The 21,335-nt window shown below is 34.3% G+C and overlaps 1 protein-coding gene across 1 annotated transcript in view; it reads right to left on the bottom strand.

Moving 5' to 3' along the window:
• Positions 1-3,447, bottom strand: part of LOC123251879 (transmembrane protease serine 11F-like) — a 39,882-nt gene extending 36,435 nt beyond the window's left edge. The window contains 3 exon segments of the mRNA XM_044681206.1: positions 1,179-1,333; positions 3,322-3,366; positions 3,368-3,447. Of these exon segments, the coding sequence (XP_044537141.1) occupies positions 1,179-1,333; positions 3,322-3,366; positions 3,368-3,447 (280 nt within the window).
• Positions 3,448-21,335: the final 17,888 nt, after the last annotated feature.

Here is a 21,335-nt window from a genome sequence, read left to right as displayed (position 1 = left end):
TTTCTCAAGTCTGTTGAATATGCAAATGTGTACTATTGGCCATTAAGAAATTATCTCTATCCCTTACAGTTTTAAAATTCTATTAATCTTTCAAGAAGTCTTCTTATACCACCCTAAGTTTACTTCAAGATACTGATTCTTATGAAAATACATTAATTGATTCATGATCTTATGGCAATACATTAACTTTTGTATTTTTTGTGACATCTTTATTGTAAGATAATCATAAGATTAGAGAGGAATAGAACCTTAGACATTAGCTAACTCAATCCTCCCATTTGACAGCGGGAGGAATTAAGGCTCAGGCAGATTGATTGACACGTTCAAAGTCATAGAGCTGACAAGTAACATATCTTGGATTCAAACTCAGTCCTCTTACCCTAGAGGTAGTGCTCTTTCTATTCTACCACGCACTTTTCATTACTATTCTCTCTTTTGATGATCTATTCTAAACTAACAAGTGTTAGTTTATTTCTTCCCCAAGGTCCTATTCCAAAATCTCAATATTGTGTGGAAGGTCCTCTGGTGTCTCAAAGGTTATTCCAATAGAGCAAAAATTCTGAAAGTTTCCACCATCATGCAAAGGCACTGGATATTGTATAAATGGAGATTTTGAACCTTGGACTGCATCCCCCACAAGTCCCTTAGTATTTCCCGAAATTTCCTTTTAATCTTTACAATGTGGTCTTGGCAGCAAATTGAGTTATCTTTCCAATGTTCAGCCTCACTAAGTAAAGAGAGGTTTATCACAGAGGTGGGATGCTTAATGATGAATTATTTGATCATGGCAACACATGAAGAAGCCCTTACCATGGTTGACACCCCTCTGCTTATATAGAGTGGCAAAAAAGGGGGACAAAAGGTCCAAAGAATCACAAACATTTTAAAGTACTGATAAACTTTAATGTAGCTATTGGTAACTGAGGTATCTTTGTCCGATGACCAATAAGTAAATATACTACTGAAGGAGATATTTATTTGTCTAGTTTAGATCAGACTGTAAAGACCCAGGATCATGGTTACCTCTGTTAGCACTGTCAATCCTAAAATACAGATTATTTTCAAAAGTTAACCAATATGACTTTTTTACATTATTCAAATATTATTCTTAAACACATGTCAAAGTATTAAGTTGTAATGAATTTTGATCATAAACAGAGATTGCTATTGATACTTACCCGCAATGACCAAGCGTGCAACAATAGCAATGGCGATCGCTATGATTATCACAATTACCAATGTGAGAATAGCAAGCCTGAGAGGGTTCCAAAATTGGTCTTGTCTTCTTGGATAGTTAGCTCGTGGATACTTGGCTTGTGGGCACACGACTGGTCTATGGTGACAGAAAGAAATATAAAACTTAGATAGTACTAAGCAGGGATCATAATCCTACCCATATTATTTTTAAACCATGTTTCATTTGGGAAAACCTCATGTTTGTACAATATCCAAATTTGTAGACCTTAAATATGTCACTAGACTTTCATTCATAGATATCTAGCTCCTTAGCTTTCAGGCTGATTTACTGAGATTGTAATTATCTAAAAGATCTTCTGTTGATAAGCAGATTCATCTTGTTTTCTTTTCACAGGATCAAAGAAATCATCTTTTAGCTCATGACAAATTCGATTCTTATCTTCAGAACTATTTTCTGGTTTGATTTATATAAAAAGAAAAATATTTTGAACTATGCAGCATCCTATCTCAGGAAGATTTTCTGTATTCTGGTTAGCCATCAAGTCTTTCTCATTTTTTATAGTAGAAATGGGATGATGATGATGATAGGAAGAATAATTTTTATTCTTAAATTTTTAATATTTGCAAGTAAGAACATTTTGCTACTAAACTTCTATCATATTTGGCATTTTTGGAAGATTCAAACCCTCAAATATCACTAGAGAAAATGTTAAAGATGATTTTAACTACTAATTTTGTGTGTGAAAGGAGGAAGTTTGAATTTCTGATATTTCTGGTATGATAAAGAGAACTCCTACATTAGTAACTCCCTCTACTGATGTGAATTGGTACTTCATTTGTGACTTACAGTCTTAAGGAGATGCTGGGAGGGTAAGTGACTTTAATGATTAGATAAGTAGTATATTTCAGATGGCAACATTCTGACTCCAAAACCAGTCTCCTATCCACTTTCCATGCTCTTCCCAAAACATAAAATTAATCTTAAAACATCACATTGATAATAATTTTACAAATAAAGTTAATATAGCATTCATTTTTTATTCAGTTTTTCTTTTATTGCCTTCTATTTTTCAACATAATGGAAGTGATTCTTTTTTATCTTTCAAATAAATTATTCTTTTTTATACTCAGAATGAAGTTTTTGTACTCAAGAAGATTCAACTGGTCATATAAAAGTGAGGTTATCTGATTTGTAACTGAGCAAATGATCTCACCAAAACAGAAATATATATTCCAAATCTCGAGATTTTTTTCCTCTCTACATATAAAGTCTCTCAACCCACATTGCTGATCCTCCCTTATTTTCTCCATCAAGTGTAATGCTTCCTGCTTTAATATATCTTGAGTTCAATATTATCCCAAAATTTTGATAGTTATTGAGCTCCCTGAGGATATGGATTGGTCCATCAAAAGTATAAAATTTCATATCATTTTATATTCACTTATTTATTTACATTTGTAGTCTTTGATAGCAGAATGTAAATTCCTTGAGACCAAAGATGATTTGTTGTTCTTGTCTACACAGTGCCTGACGGTAATAGGCAGGTGTTTTGTAAATGTTTATAAAAGTAAATTGAATTGATGTGCTGCCAGAAGACATGGACCTCTAGGGCTTTTTTTCTTCACTGGTAATTTGTTACTTGATCTTATCCTTAGGAATGGATCAAAAAGAAAACATCTTTAAGATGATTTCCTCCTCACTGTCTCTCTAATATCCAATTTTGAGTTTTAACTTGCATCTCTTAGACAAATTTAAAAAGAAAAAAGAAAAGGGGCGTGCTGCATTTTAGGTTGAGGATACTAGTTCCTGACATAAAGTAAGGAAACTTTGCTATCCAAACTCAATAGATCTGTGGATCACCATGGGGCACTGGACAATTCTATTGGGTTATTCAGGTTGTGCTTTATCTGGATGCTTTTTCTAACTACTTTCATTATTGACCCTTGGTGGGAGCAGGAGCAGTACAGACAAGAGAATGAAGAAGTAATGAAAAAATTCTTCCAGTTCAAAAGACAATTCTAGTGTCTCATGTTTATTGAACTGCCTAGATCCCCCACCCCTTCTCTTTCTCCCCTTTCCTCTCTCCTTCCCAAACCTTCCCTCTCTCAATTACATGTACACACACCCCTGACTCAGTTGGCCCTTTTGTAGAGTCGCTACGTTTTCCAGAATGACCTGGAGCATTTACAACTATGTTTTATAGTATCTGAAATAATGTGCACTGGGTATTGGTTTCCAGAGTTATTCATGCCTATGGCTCTATAGAATGCGGAAACATAATGAGGATTTCCTGAGAGGTGGGGTTTGCCCCAATTGACGAAAACACTAGAGGTTATTTAAAAAAAAAAAAACTGCTGAAATGTCAACATGTTTTGAGCTAGATCTATTAGTGATGCAAATGTAAAGTTACTTCTGATGAACACGGCAAACAACAGAGTGACTTCCGCAAAATTCAATTTAGAGAACTTGTCTTGACTAAATTAGAGAGGCCAAGAAAGGAAGCTAAACCAGTTTTTACTTGGCCCAATATTGGTTTACTCTGTTTATCTAAAGATAGAATAAATTATCCCAGTATTTTTGAATGGCCTTTAAAGTTTCTTCCAAATGTATTAGGGCTAATTGTTCCATTTGCACGTACATGCTATCTGTGTAATTTATGCAGCTAAGCTTACTGATAAATCTTATATCTTCTACAAAAGTGTGCTTGCTGCACCAGAAGAAATATTCTACCGGTTATTTATGACTTGGAATAATTGAACACAGTTTGAACAATCAAAAATTGTCTTAAATAATTATAGCAATGACATGGCAGTCTATCATTTTATATTTTTCAAAGGATTCTACTCCAAATAAACTTATGCGATAGGTCATACAAGTACTAATAATAATTAATGAAGGAAGAATCTGAAGCTTGGCAGGTTTAAATAGCTGACATGGAATTGTGAATCCAGTCCTCCTATCTACAAGGCATCAGTGTTCTTGCCACTACATATTAAAGAACATCACCTTGGGGACTGCTAAGTGGCTTGGTGGAGTGAGAGCCAGGCATCAGAACAGGAGACCTTCGACATGTTCTAGATGTGTGACCCTAGCCAAATCACTTAACCCCCATTGCCTAGCCATAAGGATTTAAAAAAAATAATAATAAAAATAAAGTGGTTTTTTAAAAATCACGTTGGCTTTGTCTGAATTGGAGAGACAGGGGAAAGGAGCTGAACCTGTTCCTACTTGGCCCACGATGTATTTATCTTGTTTAGCTAAATGAGAGTCAATGATCCTAATGGTAATGAATGATGTTGAATGTTTTTTCCTGTTTGGATCAACATCAGAGCAAAAGAAGAAGTAAAATATACTGTAGAAATCTTTTAGCTTAACCCTCTCACTTTAGGAACAAAAAGTGAGACCCAGAAAAATTAAGTGATTTGTCTAAAATTGTATTAATAAGGAGATCCAGGAGCAGAATAGATAGTGAGTCTTCTGACTGAATATAATGAATGCTCTTTTCTCAAATATCAATTCAGTTCATTTTGGTTTCGATTACTACAATTCAGTTAAAATTTATGAATTTATTCATCACTTACATGTAAAATATTATATTTTTTAAAGTCTCTTCTTTCAAAGAACTTACAATTTTATAGGAGTTTGGGGGAATAATTAGTATACAAAAAAGTAATATACAGTAGAAATAGAGCACAATTATTCCTCCAACCCAAGCATTATGAAAAATTTGCATGGGATGAGATTACTTTCAGCAGAGGGTATCTCAGAAGGCTTCATGTAGGAGAACATCCCTATAGTAAGCCTTAGAAGAGAAGAGTTTTAATAAGTGGAATAATGAAAGGTATCCATTTCAGTCATGGGCTGTGTCCTTTGAAAGTTCACAGAGATAGGAGAATACTGGGCAAGTTCAGGAAATGACTTTTAATCCAGCCTAGATGGAATACATCAAGTGTAAAGTAGAACTAATTCATGTGACATGTTCTCAAATACTCAAATAAACATAAGGTCATATAGTCAAACTTTCTCTCCACAATATGGATCACAATCCATCCATGCCTATATGTTCTATGTGGCTTTTGTTCATGTCCTCCCAGAGGCTTTCTCACTTTCCCTGACATCAGAATGGTAGCAATGGAGCCTTCTGGCTGCCTGCCTGTCCTTGCCATATGATCAGCCTATTTTTTATTCTAATCATACAATCCCTTACAAGCACCTTTTACATATTCTTTGGAATCTCATTGTTTATGTCACTACCTAGTCACACTCATAAGCCATTGATCTCTGTGTGGCATTCATTTTTAAAAATTTTTATAGGGAGTACAAATTATTTAAGTAATCTGGAAAAAACTGTTCTGAATAATTCTAAGAAAATCACTGAAACGTCCATACCCCTTTGACCTAGAAATCCCATTGTTATGTATATTCCTCAAGGAGGTCAAAGAGAGTGATATAGTTCCATATTCACCATACCATAAGAAATAGTAGATCTGAAGTTTCAGCAAAGCATGAGAAAGACTTAAATCTACTAATTTGCATAAAGCAGGCAGACCCCAGAAAATAATATACAGAACCACTATAATAATATGAATGAAGAGAATAGCAACAAAAGAAACCTATTGCTATCTAATCAGCATGACCAACTCTATCCTAAAGAAGAGTTTTGAAAATGTACCTATCTTACTTCTTTGCAAGAAGGGGGAATGAATGTGGAATATTTTACATTCTATCTCACTCTATTGATTAATGTTACCAACCTCTTTTATAAACTTCTTTATTGTCATTTTTATTACAAGGGATGATTCATTAGATAGAGAATTGGTACGATTATATTAGGAAATTAATGTGATATAAAAATAATTTTTTACAAAAATATTTATAGCCATGCTCTTTGTGGTGACAAAAATTTGGAAAATGAGGGGGTGCCCATCGATTGGGGAATGGCTGAACAAGTTGTGGTCTCTGATGGTGATGGAATACTATTGTGCTGAAAGGAATGATGAACTAGAGGAATTCCATGTGAACTGGAAAGAACTCCAGGAATTGAAGCAGAGTGAAAGGAGCAGAACCAGGATAAGATTGTACACAGAGACTGATACACTATGGCACAATCGAATGAAACTAACTTTTCTACTAGCAGCAATGCAATGACCCAGGACAATTCAGAGGAATTTATGAGAAAGAACTCTATCCACATTTAGAGAAAGAACTGTGGGAGGAGAGACACAGAAGAAAAACATACGATCAATCACATAGTTTGATAGGGATATGATTAGGGTTTTGATGTTAAAAGATCACTCTACTGCAAATATGAATAACATGGAAATGGGTTTTGAATAATGATACATGTATAACCCAGTGGAACTACTTGTCAGCTCCAGAAGGGGGGAGGGAAAATTGAATCATGAATAATGTAACAATGGAAAAATATTCTAAATTTAAAAATTATTTAAAAAGATAATTTTTTAATTAAAAGAAATGAAAATCTGGTGAGGTCATTACAATCACTGAAGGAAAGAACTGCCATAAAAAGACTCCAGGTTTGAGGGAAACAATAGATTTCTACAAATGGAATCAGGGAAGACCTATTACAAGTTGGAAGATAGCATGAACAAGTCATAGAAATGGGATAATGTTAGCTCACAATGGGAGACACAGAGGAATTGTTAGAAGATAACATTCCTGAATAGATATAGTCTGAAATGGAAGTCTGAAAGCTAAATTGGCACTGAAATTTGGAGGGTCCTGAATGCCAGGATATGCGGTTGATACTTTATTCATTAGGTAATGGGATATCCCTAAAGGTTTTGAATAAATTAGGGATATGACTAGAGATGTGCATTAGAAAGAATATTTTTGAAGCCATGTGAATGATTGATTACCTAGGAGAGACTGAGAGAGTTGAGGCAGGACAGAGCAGATTATTACCATAGAGAAGAATGAATATCTGAGCTGGACTGGTTGTAGAAGGGATAAGGTCAGATGCACAAGATACCTTGGAGACAAATTAGACAGGAATTGACTGGTGGTTGGATAAAGCAGGTCAAGGTCAGTGAAGAATTAAAATTGACTTTAAAGTTTTTGATTTGTGTGACTGAGAGAATGATAGTGCCAACAATGAAAGCATATGCTATAGAGAAAAGCAGGTTTTGTGCGGAATATGATGTGTGTTTTTGCATATGACAGATAACAACTAGTTACTACAAATCCAGTATTACCTTCCAAATGGAAATGGCAACATTTGAGGACATTCTGTACACTTCAAACAACTCAGCAAATATTGAAAGTAAAGCATACTATGCATGTCATGAGATGCTGCCATTCCTGTGAAGCTTCTGAGATTAAGGAGTAAGATCTTTGGTATATTCTGGCTGTCTCTGAAACCATTGCTACTAGAGAAGAAGCTACAAACCAAGAATATTTCTTTCCAAGCTTTAAGCATTGGTAACAAAGAGAAATTAATTTTAATTTTCTTTTAGTTTTTACAGTTGCCATTCTTGCTATATTCCTCTCCGGTACTTATTGCTAATTGCCAGGACCCCCTTTTATCTAAATGAAACTAAACAATTTCTATTACTTTCTAACTCAGCCAAGCAGCACAAGCAGGAGAGCCTAGTAAACCCCATTGGCTGACAGATCAGAAAGTTAAGTCCTAAAATAGTGTGACCTGAAACCTCTTTTTGTGTCTTTTAGCCTCCCTCCTTGTGTCTAAAAGAGAGACCAAACAATGTCAACAATACCCTCCAAAAATAACCCTTCTGGGTGGATGAACAATTAAGACTGTGAGCTATGTCTTCTTTAAGAGGCAAGTCCTTTGATGAGAAGGGTGCAATCATGGTTAAATAGATAGGTGTGAAAGCCCACCCCCCCCACTAATTAATTTTAATAAGCTCTCTGGTTTGTGATTTCAAAAGTGGCTGATACCCAGACACTGGACTATCACTTGCTGCTCAGTGATTAGTACTGTCTCATTCAAAATTCTTAAGAAGCTAAATTGAAATAATTGTCAAATGATGGAACCACATATGCTTTCTTTCCCCTATTGTCTTTTCACTTAACGTTCCTGAAAATTATTTTTAGTGTTTATGAAGAAATTAAATTTTGCAAAATACTTTGTTTCCTCATTTAATCTTTGCAACAACATTTTGAGGTAAGCACTCTGTTTTATAGATGAAGAAGCTGAGGCAAACAGCAACCGAGTTCAAATCATGATCTAGGGACTTATTACCTCTGTGATCCTGATCAAGTCACTTGACTTCTTCCAACCTCAGTTTTCTCTTCTGTAAAAGGGGGCCAATAATAGCACTGACCAACACAAAATATAATGAGATAATATATGCAAATTGCTTTGTTAACTATCACATATATAACTACTTTTGTTTATTCATGAGGAACGTAGTAATGCACAAGAGAAAATTGAAGTTATCCACTAGCACAAAGTGTTATGAACTGGCACACAACTCCACTAAAGGGTAGTTTGTAAGTTAGTGACAATTGACACCAAATCACAAAATTATAAGAACCAGTGGTAATTAGTGTCTTCCTTGAATCCCAGCATTAAGTAGAAAAATATAATTTGATTACTACTTCTGTGATCTTGGACAAGTTACTTAATCTTCCAGGGCATCAATTTGTTGCTCTATAAGATTAAAGGTTTACAGTAAATGATATCTTACATCAATTTCAGTTCTAAATTCTATGATCCTAGATAGGTACAAGATTGCATCCAGAATATGCATTTCTTGTCTTCCGTTTTATATATTTAATATGTCCCAAGCCTAGGAAGGAGAATAACTGAACTAATTTCCAAAACACCAAAACTGATTCTTTATTCCACTCCCCACACAGAAATGCCAAATCTTCTCTTCTCTCACTATATTCCAAGCTAAGGACCACCATTCACACTTCATTGGAGAAAACAGAAGGAATCTGACATGATCTGTCACTTCTCCCTCTAAATCTCAAGAGAATTTGACATTATCCACCATCCTCTCCTCTTTACATCAATCTCTGATGAAGAGGTAACCTTCTATTAACAAAAATTAATCCCTCTTGATCCCACCCTGTTTGGTCTTTTCCAACAAATTGTGTCCACAATGATCCTCTATCTTTCTCTGCCTTCTCTGTTACCTATGTGACCAAGCTACTTCCATTCTTTTTTTTAAACCCTTACAATACTATGTATTGACTCCAAGGCAGAAAAGTTGTAAGGGTAGGCAATGGGGGTCAAGTGACTTGCCCAGGGTCACACAGCTGGGAAGTGACTGAGGCCAGACTTGAACCTAGGACCTCCCATCTCTAGGCCTGGCTCTCAATCCATTGAGCTACCTAGCTGCCCCCCCAAGCTACTTCCATTCTGAAAGAAAAGAAAAAACCCTCATTGGACCCTATCATCAATCAATCAATTTATTCATCTATCTATCTATCTATCTATCTATCTATCTATCTATCTATCTATCTATCTATCTATCTATCTATCTACCTATCTATCTATCTATCTGCCTATCTGTCTATCTATTTAGCTGCCTGTCTGTCTATCTATCTGCCTATCTATCTGTCTACCTATCTAGCTAGCTATCATCTAATATATGTATCATATGTATTTATATATCTATATATATGTACATATGTATTACATATGTTTATGTATATAAATTCTCTTTTTCACAAATACTTTAAAAAGTCAATTGTGCTCGCTACCTCTACTTTCTTTCCTTTCCCTCAATTCTCAATCCTCTCTATTCTGGTTTCCAACCTCATCATTGTGCCTGATGTCTAACTGTACCCTGGACTAAAACCACTCTCTCAAAATTCATCAATGATCTCTTAATTGCTGATTTCTAATTTTTTCCCTTATTCGTGATCTCTTTGTAGCATTTGACTTGCTAACTTATAGATAACTCTTCTCTTGGCTTTTGTGACATTACTATTTTTTCCTACCTATCTGAAAGCTTCTTCACAATTTTCTTTTCTGGTTCCTCATTCATATCCTGCCACCAACTGTTGCTTTACCTCAAAGCTGTGCCCTGTGTTTCCTGAGGGTGACTTCATTATCTTCCATGTTTTTAATTATCCCCGCCATAATGACTCCTGACTTTCAGTCTCTTATCTCTAAATAGACATGTGGACTATTGGACATATCTATTTGAATTTCCCATCAACATCTCAAACTCAGTCTTACCAAGACAGAATTTATCTTTCCTCTAAACCTAAGCCTCTTCTGCATTTCTTTGTAGCTGTTGAGAGTAACATCATCCTTATAATGACTTGAGTTTTCAACCCTGACTACTCACTTTCCCTCATCCTTCATATCTAGTCAATTGTTAAGTCTTGTTGAGGCGACTAAAGTAACATTACTCACATCTATCTCCTCTTGTTACCACCCTTGTTCAGGTCCTCAGCACCTTACTTGGATTATTGAAATAGACTTCTAATCAGTCTCCTTGCCAAAGTTATTTTTTTCTCAAGTATTATTCTATTCAATCAGTTGAATAGTTTCCTGCTGCCCTTAACATCAAATATAACTCCCTTTGTTGGGTTTTTTAAACCCTTCCCAACTTGGCCGCAACATATTTTTTAAACCTTGTTATATATATATATATATATGTGTGTGTGTGTATATATATATATATATGTATATATATATATATATATATCCTGTTATTTTCCATGTATTTGGTCTATTAGAATATTCCATGTCTCATATTCATGTTTATGTACTGATGACCCTACTGCAACTCATCCTCATGCATAGAATGTACTCTGTCCTCATCTTTATCTCTTAGAATTCTGGTTTCCTTTAAAACCCACCTCAAATGCCAACTTCTACTTGAAACTGTGCCTGATTCCTGCCCTCAGCCTCTAGTGTCCTCTTCCTCCCTGACTCTGTCCTTGACACATTACCTTCTGTGTATTTGTATATATGGCACACTGAAGAGAGATATAATCTTAAAGGCAGAAGACATGAGTTCAAATCTTCTCTGATAAATATCTATCCCATGTGACCAGAGCATTTTCACTTAAACTGTCTGTCTTCAGTCATCTTTCAAAGACTGTGACACCACACAAAGTAGCAACCTAAGTTGGTGGGCAAATTTTTTTCACCAGGAAGTTCCCTATATTGATGTCTTCTCCCTATCTAGATTTATGGACATATCGTCTCCTCAGCTCTTCCCTCTAACATTCCCCCCCTCCAAAAAAAAAAACAACAATTACATATAATTTTTGCCCTTTTCTTGAGCGAAAGTATTAAGTGATTTTTGTTTTTGTATCTACATCACTTAGCACAGTGATTAGCACTGAGAAGATACTTAATGCTTACTTAATGATTTCTTGATTATATAGCACTGCTCCTTTGCTGGGATATAGAAATAAGATAAATCTTGATATATGTGTTATATCACAGTTCCTAGGAATAGAAGTATTTGGTTAGTTGGCCTTTGATTCTGTAATTCTTAGGTCCTCTGTACAGTATTATTACTGCTTATGTTCCATTGTAACTTTTTGGTTCAGTACTAAAAGCTTCCAAAATATATTTTACAACTGATCAACCCATTTTGGAGAGTAATTTGGAATTATGTAACTCGAAAGAGTTATAAAACTGTAAATACATTTTGATACAGCAATACCATTATTTGATTTATTTTCTAAAGTGATCAGGGAAAAGAACCTATATGTTCTAAAATATTTATGGTAGCTTTCTTTATAGTGACAAAGAACTGAAAATTCAAGGTCATCAATTGAGGAATGACTAAACAAGTTGTAGCATATGATTGTGATGGAATATTACTATGCAATAAGAGATGGCAATCAGGTTTCTCTTAGAAAAATGTGGAAGATCTACATGAAATTCCAAAAAGTGAAATGAACAGAACCAAGAAAACATCATATATAGCAAAAGAAATACTGTTTGGAGAACAATGTATATTTTTACCTCCAGAGAAAGTACTGATAAATAGAAATAAGTAAGACATATTTTTATATAACCATATATCTTTCTCTCAAATGATGCCTTCTCTAAGAGGAGGAAAGGAAGAAAGCAAGGTGTTAACTGGATATTTCAATGTAATAAACAATTTTTTTTAAATAGAAGGTCATATCTAGAGAAGAGCTGCTTCTCATTGGTATATACATTTTAAGGGAAATAGACTGATTTTGGAAATTTATACCAGGTATTTCTTGCTTAACACTGTTAATTGGTTCTGTGAAAATTGAATGTTAGGTGAGATGATGAAGAGCAGTTACTTGCACAAGAACAATATTGGAAATGAATGATCACTCAAAGGATGTTACAATAGGGTGTCACCATTTTAGAGGGGTTTGGTGATACTATAACAATGATGTTATTGCAAAATAACTTCATTCAGAATTTACCTGTGCCTTTTGGCCAAAACAGAAATACTCTTGCCTGTATATAGGCTTACTATTCTTCATATCATCGCAAACTATTATCTACTTACTATATGTCTTAGGGTTGTTTTAGCTTCTAGGGATGAAAAGATGAAAAATGGCATAATTTTCACCACTGAGCTTACAACATAGTTGGGGAGCAGGGTGGCAGAGTAAAACCATGTCTGTAATATATAATACAGATGGGAGGATGATAAGTACACAAGTGAGTTTACCCAGGCATGTAAGAAGGAGGAAAGGATCCCTTCTAACAGAGAAAGGCTTCTCAAAGAAGTTACTCCCTGAGATGAGTCTTGAAGAAAAAGAAGGGTTTCCAACAGGGAGAAGTAAGCAGAGAATATACTTCAAGATGAGTCTTTCCACTAACCATCCCTATAACTTTCCAAGTAAAATGATCTTCCTCTCAGGCCACAATTCCAATGCATTGTCTTCTTCATTAAAATATAACCTCCATAGGGCAAGATCTGTTTTTCTTTTTTTTAATTGTATCTCTGTTGTTAACCTCAGTGTTTGGCATATAGTACTTAATAAACACCTTTAAATATTTTATAATATTTTATTTTTTAATTATATGTAAAAACAATTTTAATATTTGTTTCTAATTTTTTTTATTCTCCAAATTCTCTCCCTTACTCCCTTCTCTTGCCCTTCCCTAAGATGGTAAGCAAATCGATATAGGTTATATCTGTGTGGACATGCAAAATATATTTTCATTAGTCTCATTGTAAAAAAAAAACACACACACACCCAAAAAACTATAAAAAAAATAAAGTAAAAAATAGTATCCTTTGATCTAAATTCAGGCTCCATTAGTTCTTTTTCTGAAAGTAGATAGCATTTTTTTATCATAAGTAATTCAGAATTGTCTTGGGACTGCTGAAAATAGCTAAGCCATTTATAGTTGATCATTGAACAATACGGCTGTTACTGTGTACAATGATAAATATCTTTTTCATTCATTTTTTCTTGACCTTTACTGTACAATATAGTCATTTATTTAATACTATCTTGTACTGTTCTCCAGTTTTTTTCCATTGGGGTAAAGAGGAATAATGATAGTTCTATAGCATAACCACTCGTTTAGAACGTGTTATGAGGCGAAGAGTGTTTTCTTCTCTGAAGGTTTACTCTAAATCTTTTGAAGTTTAGTTATCAATGATGTAACTCTAAATTGGACTCTCTCCAGGGAAATTATTGTTAATTGACACCATGAAACAGATAGGTAGGAAACCTTGGTCAAAGTGGGTGGTGATGGGGAGGGACTGATATGATCTCTCTTGCATTCAAGAGCAGCAGTGTCATCTGCTACATGGCATAAACTCTTGCATGGTGTTTGTATATAAGTTTGATAGAAGGTTCAAAAATAGGGGTTACAAAATGAGAAATGATTTTTTATTTCATCTAGTTTTTGTTAAGGGACATATCCTAAAAGTGTTGAGATAATTATCACCTTTAAAAATACAGGAAATAGCTAGAGTAAACTTCTTTCTCTTGGAGAACAGGAGAATCTCAAAAATGAATGAGTCATCTGAATCAGCCTTTTATCAGCTAGAACTGGCTGGTGTGGCAGGTAATAGAGAAGAGCAGAGTAGGAGACTGTGGCTAGAAATTGCACAGCACCTAACCTGTTATTGAAATCTCTACTAGTTATTTAAGAGGAGAAGGGCTACAAATATCATTTTGTTTGTGTGAAGGCAGTGGGAAAACACTTTGGCTCTGTTGAAGTGCTTAGGTGATTGGAATTTATTGAAACTTCTCAAATTTTTTTCCTTGACCAATATCTTCCTAGATATAGCAATGACCTTTTCCATCATTCTTCTTTTTAATATCACTGATCTTCTCCATGGTATTGCTATAGATATCTCCTTGAATGCAATGAGAAGCAACCATCTCCTCTGTGGAACCATTAGATACAGAGTCTACTTTTATAGGCCGTTCTACCAGCAGTAACATATTCTCTTGGATTCCCATGAGTGGCATCTTCAGTGAGTCCTGAATGTCATGAACTTCAAAATATTATTTGAGATATCACAAGTTTCTGTATATTACAAACAAGGAGTTTTGATTAAGTCTAGGTTAGAAATTCAATGGGGGCTCCCCATTCTGGTTTGTATACTATTGACCATAAGTAAAATATAAGGCAGCACATTAGGATGGGAACTTCCAAATCTGACATTTCTTAGCTGTCCTATGATTTGAGGCCATTCAGTTAACTCTTCTGGAATTCAGTTTCATCTTATATGATGGAGATGGTAAAAATTACTTTCCTTTCCTTAAAGAGCTACAAGATAAAATGAAATAATGCAATTGAAGAATTGTATGGGGCTATGCAGATGCAGACTAGTTTTGGGAGGTTCATTATACTTCGATCAACTATTCTTAGGTTAGAAATAGAAACAAGATGAATCGTTGCATAAAAATAAGTCAGATACATAGCCCCATCATGGCTACATCATTCTTTGCCTCTAGGTTTAGAAATTCATTTTTCAGTCCTACATTACCATGTATTTCTTTATTTGACATGACATATTACCTTTGCTACTCAGCAACAAAAGGTTTAACTAACTTCCAGGAAGTTGTTAAACACAAAGAGAAGAGAATTCAAATCTGTTTAAGGAGTACTAGTAATAAGCATTTGCAAGTTTGCAGAGTCTAGTAGCAGATGGATTTAAGTGGTTCTGGTAAGTTTGACCCTGTTTTTAAAAATTCTATAACAATGTAACCATAATATCCATCAGTAAATTTATTTTAGGGACTTGACTATACAGTAGACAAATAAAATTAAAACAATACCAGCAATTAAAGAAGTTCTTCTTTTTTGAACCCCATCAGTGTTAACCTACCCCAGAATTCTGTCCTTAGCCTTTCTCTCTTTTCACTTTCTCTATTCTCCCCTTTGATGAGCTCATTTGCTTCCAAGGATTCGATGATTACATTTTTGTAAAAGACTTTAAAATCTATACTATAACACTTCTCTCCTGAACTCCACATTGACATTTCTCGGCACCTCCTGAATATCTCAACTTTAATGTCACCCTGGTACTTCAGACTCAACATATCCAAAATAGAAGTCATTAATCTTATCCCCAATTCTGCTTTCACTTCTGATGTCCTCCTGATATGAGCATCTTTAGATTTAGGCTTAAATCCTTTAAATAATCTTTTACTCTTTTTTTTCTTTTTTCCATTCTATACCATGTAGTCAAATGCTGAAATAATTTTTAATCACCAAAATATCTTTTCAATTTACCTCCTTCTTTCCATTCCAAGTTTACCATTCTAGATTAATCTTATCATTCTTTCTTTATTTGCTACTACAATAATTTTCTACCAGATTCTCTGCTCCTAAGCTTTCTCCATTCTCACAATTCACTGGCAGCAGAGTCATCTCCTTAAAGTATAGCTTTGATCATGTAGCATGATCACTTCCTCAGAATCCTCCAGTGACTTCCCATAAGTATTATCATAAATACTATCTTACATTCAAGACCTCCTATAATTTGAATCCAGCTTACCTTTCCAGATTAATTTCTACTATACCCCTTTATTTGTGTTATTTAATGTCCAGACATATTGGGCTGCATGCTTTTCCTGTGTTTTTGCTTACCCCCTTGTTCCCTATGTCTTCTGCTCTACTGAATCTTTTTTTTAAACCTTTACCTTCCGTCTTGGAGTCAATACTGTGTATTGGCTCCAAGGTAGAAGAATGGTAAGGGTAGGCAATGGGGGTCAAGTGACTTGCCCAGGGTCACTCAGCTGGGAAGTGTTCTACTGAATCTTTTTTGTGCAAATCTTACCTATCTTTCAAGATTTGTTTCAAATTATAATTCCTTGGGTTCTTCTCCATGCCACAATTTCCACACAATAAACTCTCAACAAATAGTTACAGAGTAGATGAAGCAAATGAGCTGATTGAAGATATGAGGAGAAATTCCTGTGCAAGTTCTAAGAGCCACATTTCTTCTGCTACAGTTTCTCATGTCTAGCTTCTTTATTCTAGTGCTCTGATGAAATTTAGAGAATCATCAGCACGTGACATCCCCTTGTCCCCCAGCCAACTAATCAATAAACATTTATTGTTGTCATTTTCAGTCATTTTCAGTCATGTCTAGCTTTTTGACTCCATTTATGGTTTTCTTAGGAAAGATACATGAATGGTTTGCTATTTTCTTCTCCAGCCCATTTTACACATGAGGAACCTGAAGCAGGAAAAGCTAAGTAACTTGCCCAGGATCACACAACTAGACAGGATTATACCTCGGTTCTTCCTGTCTCCAAACCTGAAGTTCTAAATCTACTAAGCCACCTAGCATAAGAAATAAATAAGAAAAAGAAAGAATAGCCAAACCACTGATTAATTAATCAATGTATTTTCTGTCTACCACATAGAGAGTACTTTTAATGAAAACAATAAAATGTCTTGATTTTGTTTTTAATACCAGATATTCAATTCAATAAAAATGTATTAAGTGCTGACTTAGTGATAGGTGTTGAAGATAAAATAATGAACTAGTTCCTGGCCTCACAGAACATATATTCTATTGGAGGGGGGATATGTACCTACATATGCAGATGCAAAATTCATACAAAATAAATATCAAGTAATTGAAAGTCAGTTTACTAAAACTGTAATAGTCAAAAAAGACCTCTTATAGGAGATTCATTTGGGAAGAGCCTTGAAGGGAGCTGAGGGATTGAAAAGGTAGAGGTGAAAAGGGAAAGCTTTCCAGGCACAGAGTAAAACTCTGTGTAAAGACATGGAGAAAGAAGGTAGAATTTTGAATGTCAAGTACTGGGAAAATGAATAGTAGGACCAACAAGTGAGAGGGGAAATAGTCTGTAATTAGCCTGGAAAAATAGGTCATATCTAGAATGCTAAGAGTTTTAAAAATGGAACAATGAAAATGGCATTCTATCATTATCAATAAGACAAATGTTTCTCCCAATGTCAGAGCATTGAACTTATTACAAGAGCCTGAGATGTCAGAAGTTAAAAATATACAATGTTAGGAAATAGACTCAGAAATGAAAATTGATAAATAGTAACAACTAGGGACCTGTGATAAGATTTACAGAGAGGTTGCCATGGGATCATCCTAAAAATAGGAAGACCTAACTGTGAATCATGATGAATCTTTGAAATAATAGCAGAAAATCTGCTTCATATATATTTTATCTTTACTCTTCATATTCATAGGATTCAGAATTATAATGGACTTTCAAGAATATCTAGTTAAACACCCCCTTTTAGGACACTGAGTCCCAGAAAGCATAAATGACTGTTCCATTATTACATAGAAAATAAGCAACAAAGTTTAGACTCATATTCCATTATTCTTTATACTAACCTAGGATGCATCTGGAAACAATCCACAGTCAACCCACTGAGGATAAAAGTAAAACCACTGGATAACTTTTGTCATAATGGTCCAGACTTATTTAAATCTATCCATTTCTAATGCCTGAGAAATGTAAAGAATCAAATCCAGCTGCAGTGCACTCTTCCATTTAACACATGAACACATCTACTAATTAGGTGTTCCAGTAACAATAGCCCTAATGAGGAAAATTTTCATCTCCTCTAAAGAGTTTCCTAGCAGATTCTGAAATAATTTGGCCTTCTGCCTAGTTGTCTGAAGCCCATTTGAAATTCAATTTAGGAACATTCTTAAATATAGGAGCAAATTAGTTATCATTTATGAGAATGCCTCTGTTTACTAATAGGTACAAATGGAATATATTCATTCTAATTATTATTTGTTCAGTACTTTGAGGATCTACAATTCATCCCTACAGGTATTCTCTTTACCAATACAGAAAGTTCTTTGCTTATGTTTAGGTAGGAGATGGTTTAATGAACTGATGGAGGGAAAAAAGATCATCACTCTATGGCCAGTCTTTTGGGGATGAACTTTTATTATCCTCAACTAACAGAAAGTCTTTTTCCAAGACTACATATGAAACTTTTTCCAATTTAGTTAGGACCTCTCATATCTTATGTTGTACTGGCTAAACATTTGAACCCAAGGTCATTTATACATAGTAAGGATGTAGGTCTTTAGCATAGAAATCTGATTAAACAACCTGTTTTAAGAATATATTTGGGTAATTAAAAAGGGTATTGACCCATACCCCAGTTAAATACAGACGATTTAATCTTCTTAATTGGATCAAACAATTAAAGGTACATATTAAAGGAAGACAGTTCTTAGTCAATTATGGATTCAAGTGTTCTGATGTTATTTTTTGATTAGTGATGCTCTGTGGGGCTATGTGTAATAGGGCAAGCCATTTCAGAAGCAAGGTGTCTCACAGTGACACAGTCAAGATTCAAAAGCTTCCAGGTTCAAGAGAACCTTGAGGAGACAGAATTTTTCAGAGTAGCAAAAGGAGGCATATTTCTCAAATATTTAGGACATGGAGTCAAATGTATAAAAATAAAAGCCAATCCCCAACTGATAAATGGTCAAAGGATATGATCAGGTAGTTTTCAAAAAAAAAAATCAAAGCCATAGATATGAAAAAATACTGTAAATCACTAATGATTAGAAAAATACAAATCAAAATGACTCTTAGGTATCACCTCAGACCTCTCAGATTAGCTAACAGGACAGAAAAGGGAAAAGATAAATGCTATGAAATAGTGCATACCCTTTGATATAGTAATACATCTACTAGAACTGCATGCCAAAGAGATCAAAGAAACGAGAGAAGAACCTATTTGTATAAAAATATTTATAGTAGTTTTTTGTGGTAGAAAAATAATTAGAAATTGAAGGGATGCCTATCAATTTGAGAAATAACTGAACAAATTGTGGTATATAAATATGATGGGATACTATTGTGCTATAAGAAATGCCATAGGAGATATTTCTTTAAAAACTGGAAAAACTTATATGAACTGATGTAGGCCAAATTGAGCAGAACAAGATCATTGTATGCAGTGTAAGCATCAATTATAAAAAATGTGGCAGTTGCTCTGATCAATATAATGACAGTTTCAAAAGATTCAGGATGAACAATATTACCCACCTGCAGAGAGAGAACTGATTAACTTTAAATGAAAAATGTAGTCTATTTTTTTGCTTTTTTTTATTTTTCTTTATTTTTCTGTAACATGGTTGATATGGAAGTATATTTTGTATGATTCTATATGAATAAATTATATCATATTGCTTGCTTTCTTCCTGGGTGGGAGAGAAGCTAGATAGAGGGTGAGAATTTGGAACTCTAAAATTTTTTAAAAGAATATTAAAAATAAATAAATTTCTTAAAAAGAGGTTAAGCATAATTAACCATAGGAGGGGGGAGTTGTCTAAATAACAGCATCGTAAACTTCAACAAGTTGGAAAATTTGAAGACCCTGTGAATCTTGCTCACAAACTCTATTAAAGTTTCCCAGCACATCAGACTGGGGTCATGAGCCGATAGTACTAAAAAGTCTAGCCTCTTAAGATTATGTCTATGAGGGAAGTAGTCGGCTATCTTATGGAGCCCTAATCCCAGTTTACCAATATAACTGGGAGTTGGAAAAGTAGTTCCAGAGAAAGTACTCTACATATATAATAAAACCTTAGACTTCCAGGCTAAAAGAAAAAGAAAAAATGAAGAGAATATAATAGCTTTAATTAATAATCATAAAGATAATAGTATTCATATAGCAACTTAGGGTTTTTAGAGTGCTATAAATACTCTTATTTTATCCTCATAACAATGTTGTGAGGTTAGTGTATTGTTATCCATATTTTGGAGATGAAGAAATTAAGGCTGAGACAGGTTAAGTGAATTGCCCAGCTGTGAAGTCAGTACTGTACAAGGTGGACTACTTACACAAAAGTAATGCAGAAATTATTAGCTAATATTCTCTTATTTATAGTTAATAGGAAACTATGGAATATATACCTAATAACATTTTAATCTTCTCTATAAGTAACACTAAATAAATAGATTAACTTAAAAATACAATTAGAATAGGAACTGAATCTATGGGGAATTCACTCTACTAACACAGACTGACATCTCTGAAATGTAAAGTTTTAGTCACCTAAAGCATTTAACCATTAAGTTCACAGATATTACTTCCCCACTTTAATGTCTGTCTTCCTTTTTACTTAACAGTGCATGTTTTATTACAATAGACAGAGGAAAGAACTCAGAGTTGGGAAGACCTGGGTTTTAATCCTGCCTCAAATATCCATACCAGCTGTTTGACTCTGGGCAAATCACAACTTTTATCAGACTCAGTTTTCTTACCTGTAAAGTAGGAATAATAATAACTACACCCCTTACTTCACAGGATAGTTGGGAAGATTAAATTAAAGATTAGTAGAGAAAGTGTTTTTGTAAAGCTTAAAGCACTATGGAAAGGCTAGTCATCATTTGTCAGTTATCACTCATTTCTGTTCCTCAATTTTAACAATATTTTTATCCTTCCCATTGTTTAGCAAGACTGATAAAGGAACCCTTTAAAAGAGAAATTCAAAGTAGGTGGGGACCAACAAAAGTAATAATACCTCAGGTTTAACTGTTAGTATGAGTTTCGAATGCCTACTTGTTTTCTTGCTGTATTTCAATCCATCTAAACTCATACAACATATATAAACTTTAAATACAAAGTGACACTAAGACTGACAACTGGAGCAACCCCCAAGTATAAGTGTCCACTAATTTATTTAAAATGAAAACTGAGGATCTAGCTACTGAAAGGGCTTTATATTTTATCTAGCATACT

This window comes from Gracilinanus agilis, chromosome 6 (assembly GCF_016433145.1).
Source record: "Gracilinanus agilis isolate LMUSP501 chromosome 6, AgileGrace, whole genome shotgun sequence".
Classification (NCBI taxonomy): Eukaryota; Metazoa; Chordata; class Mammalia; order Didelphimorphia; family Didelphidae; genus Gracilinanus; species Gracilinanus agilis.
Note: the sequence above shows the minus strand (reverse complement) of the source record. Positions and strands in the feature narration are given on the sequence as shown.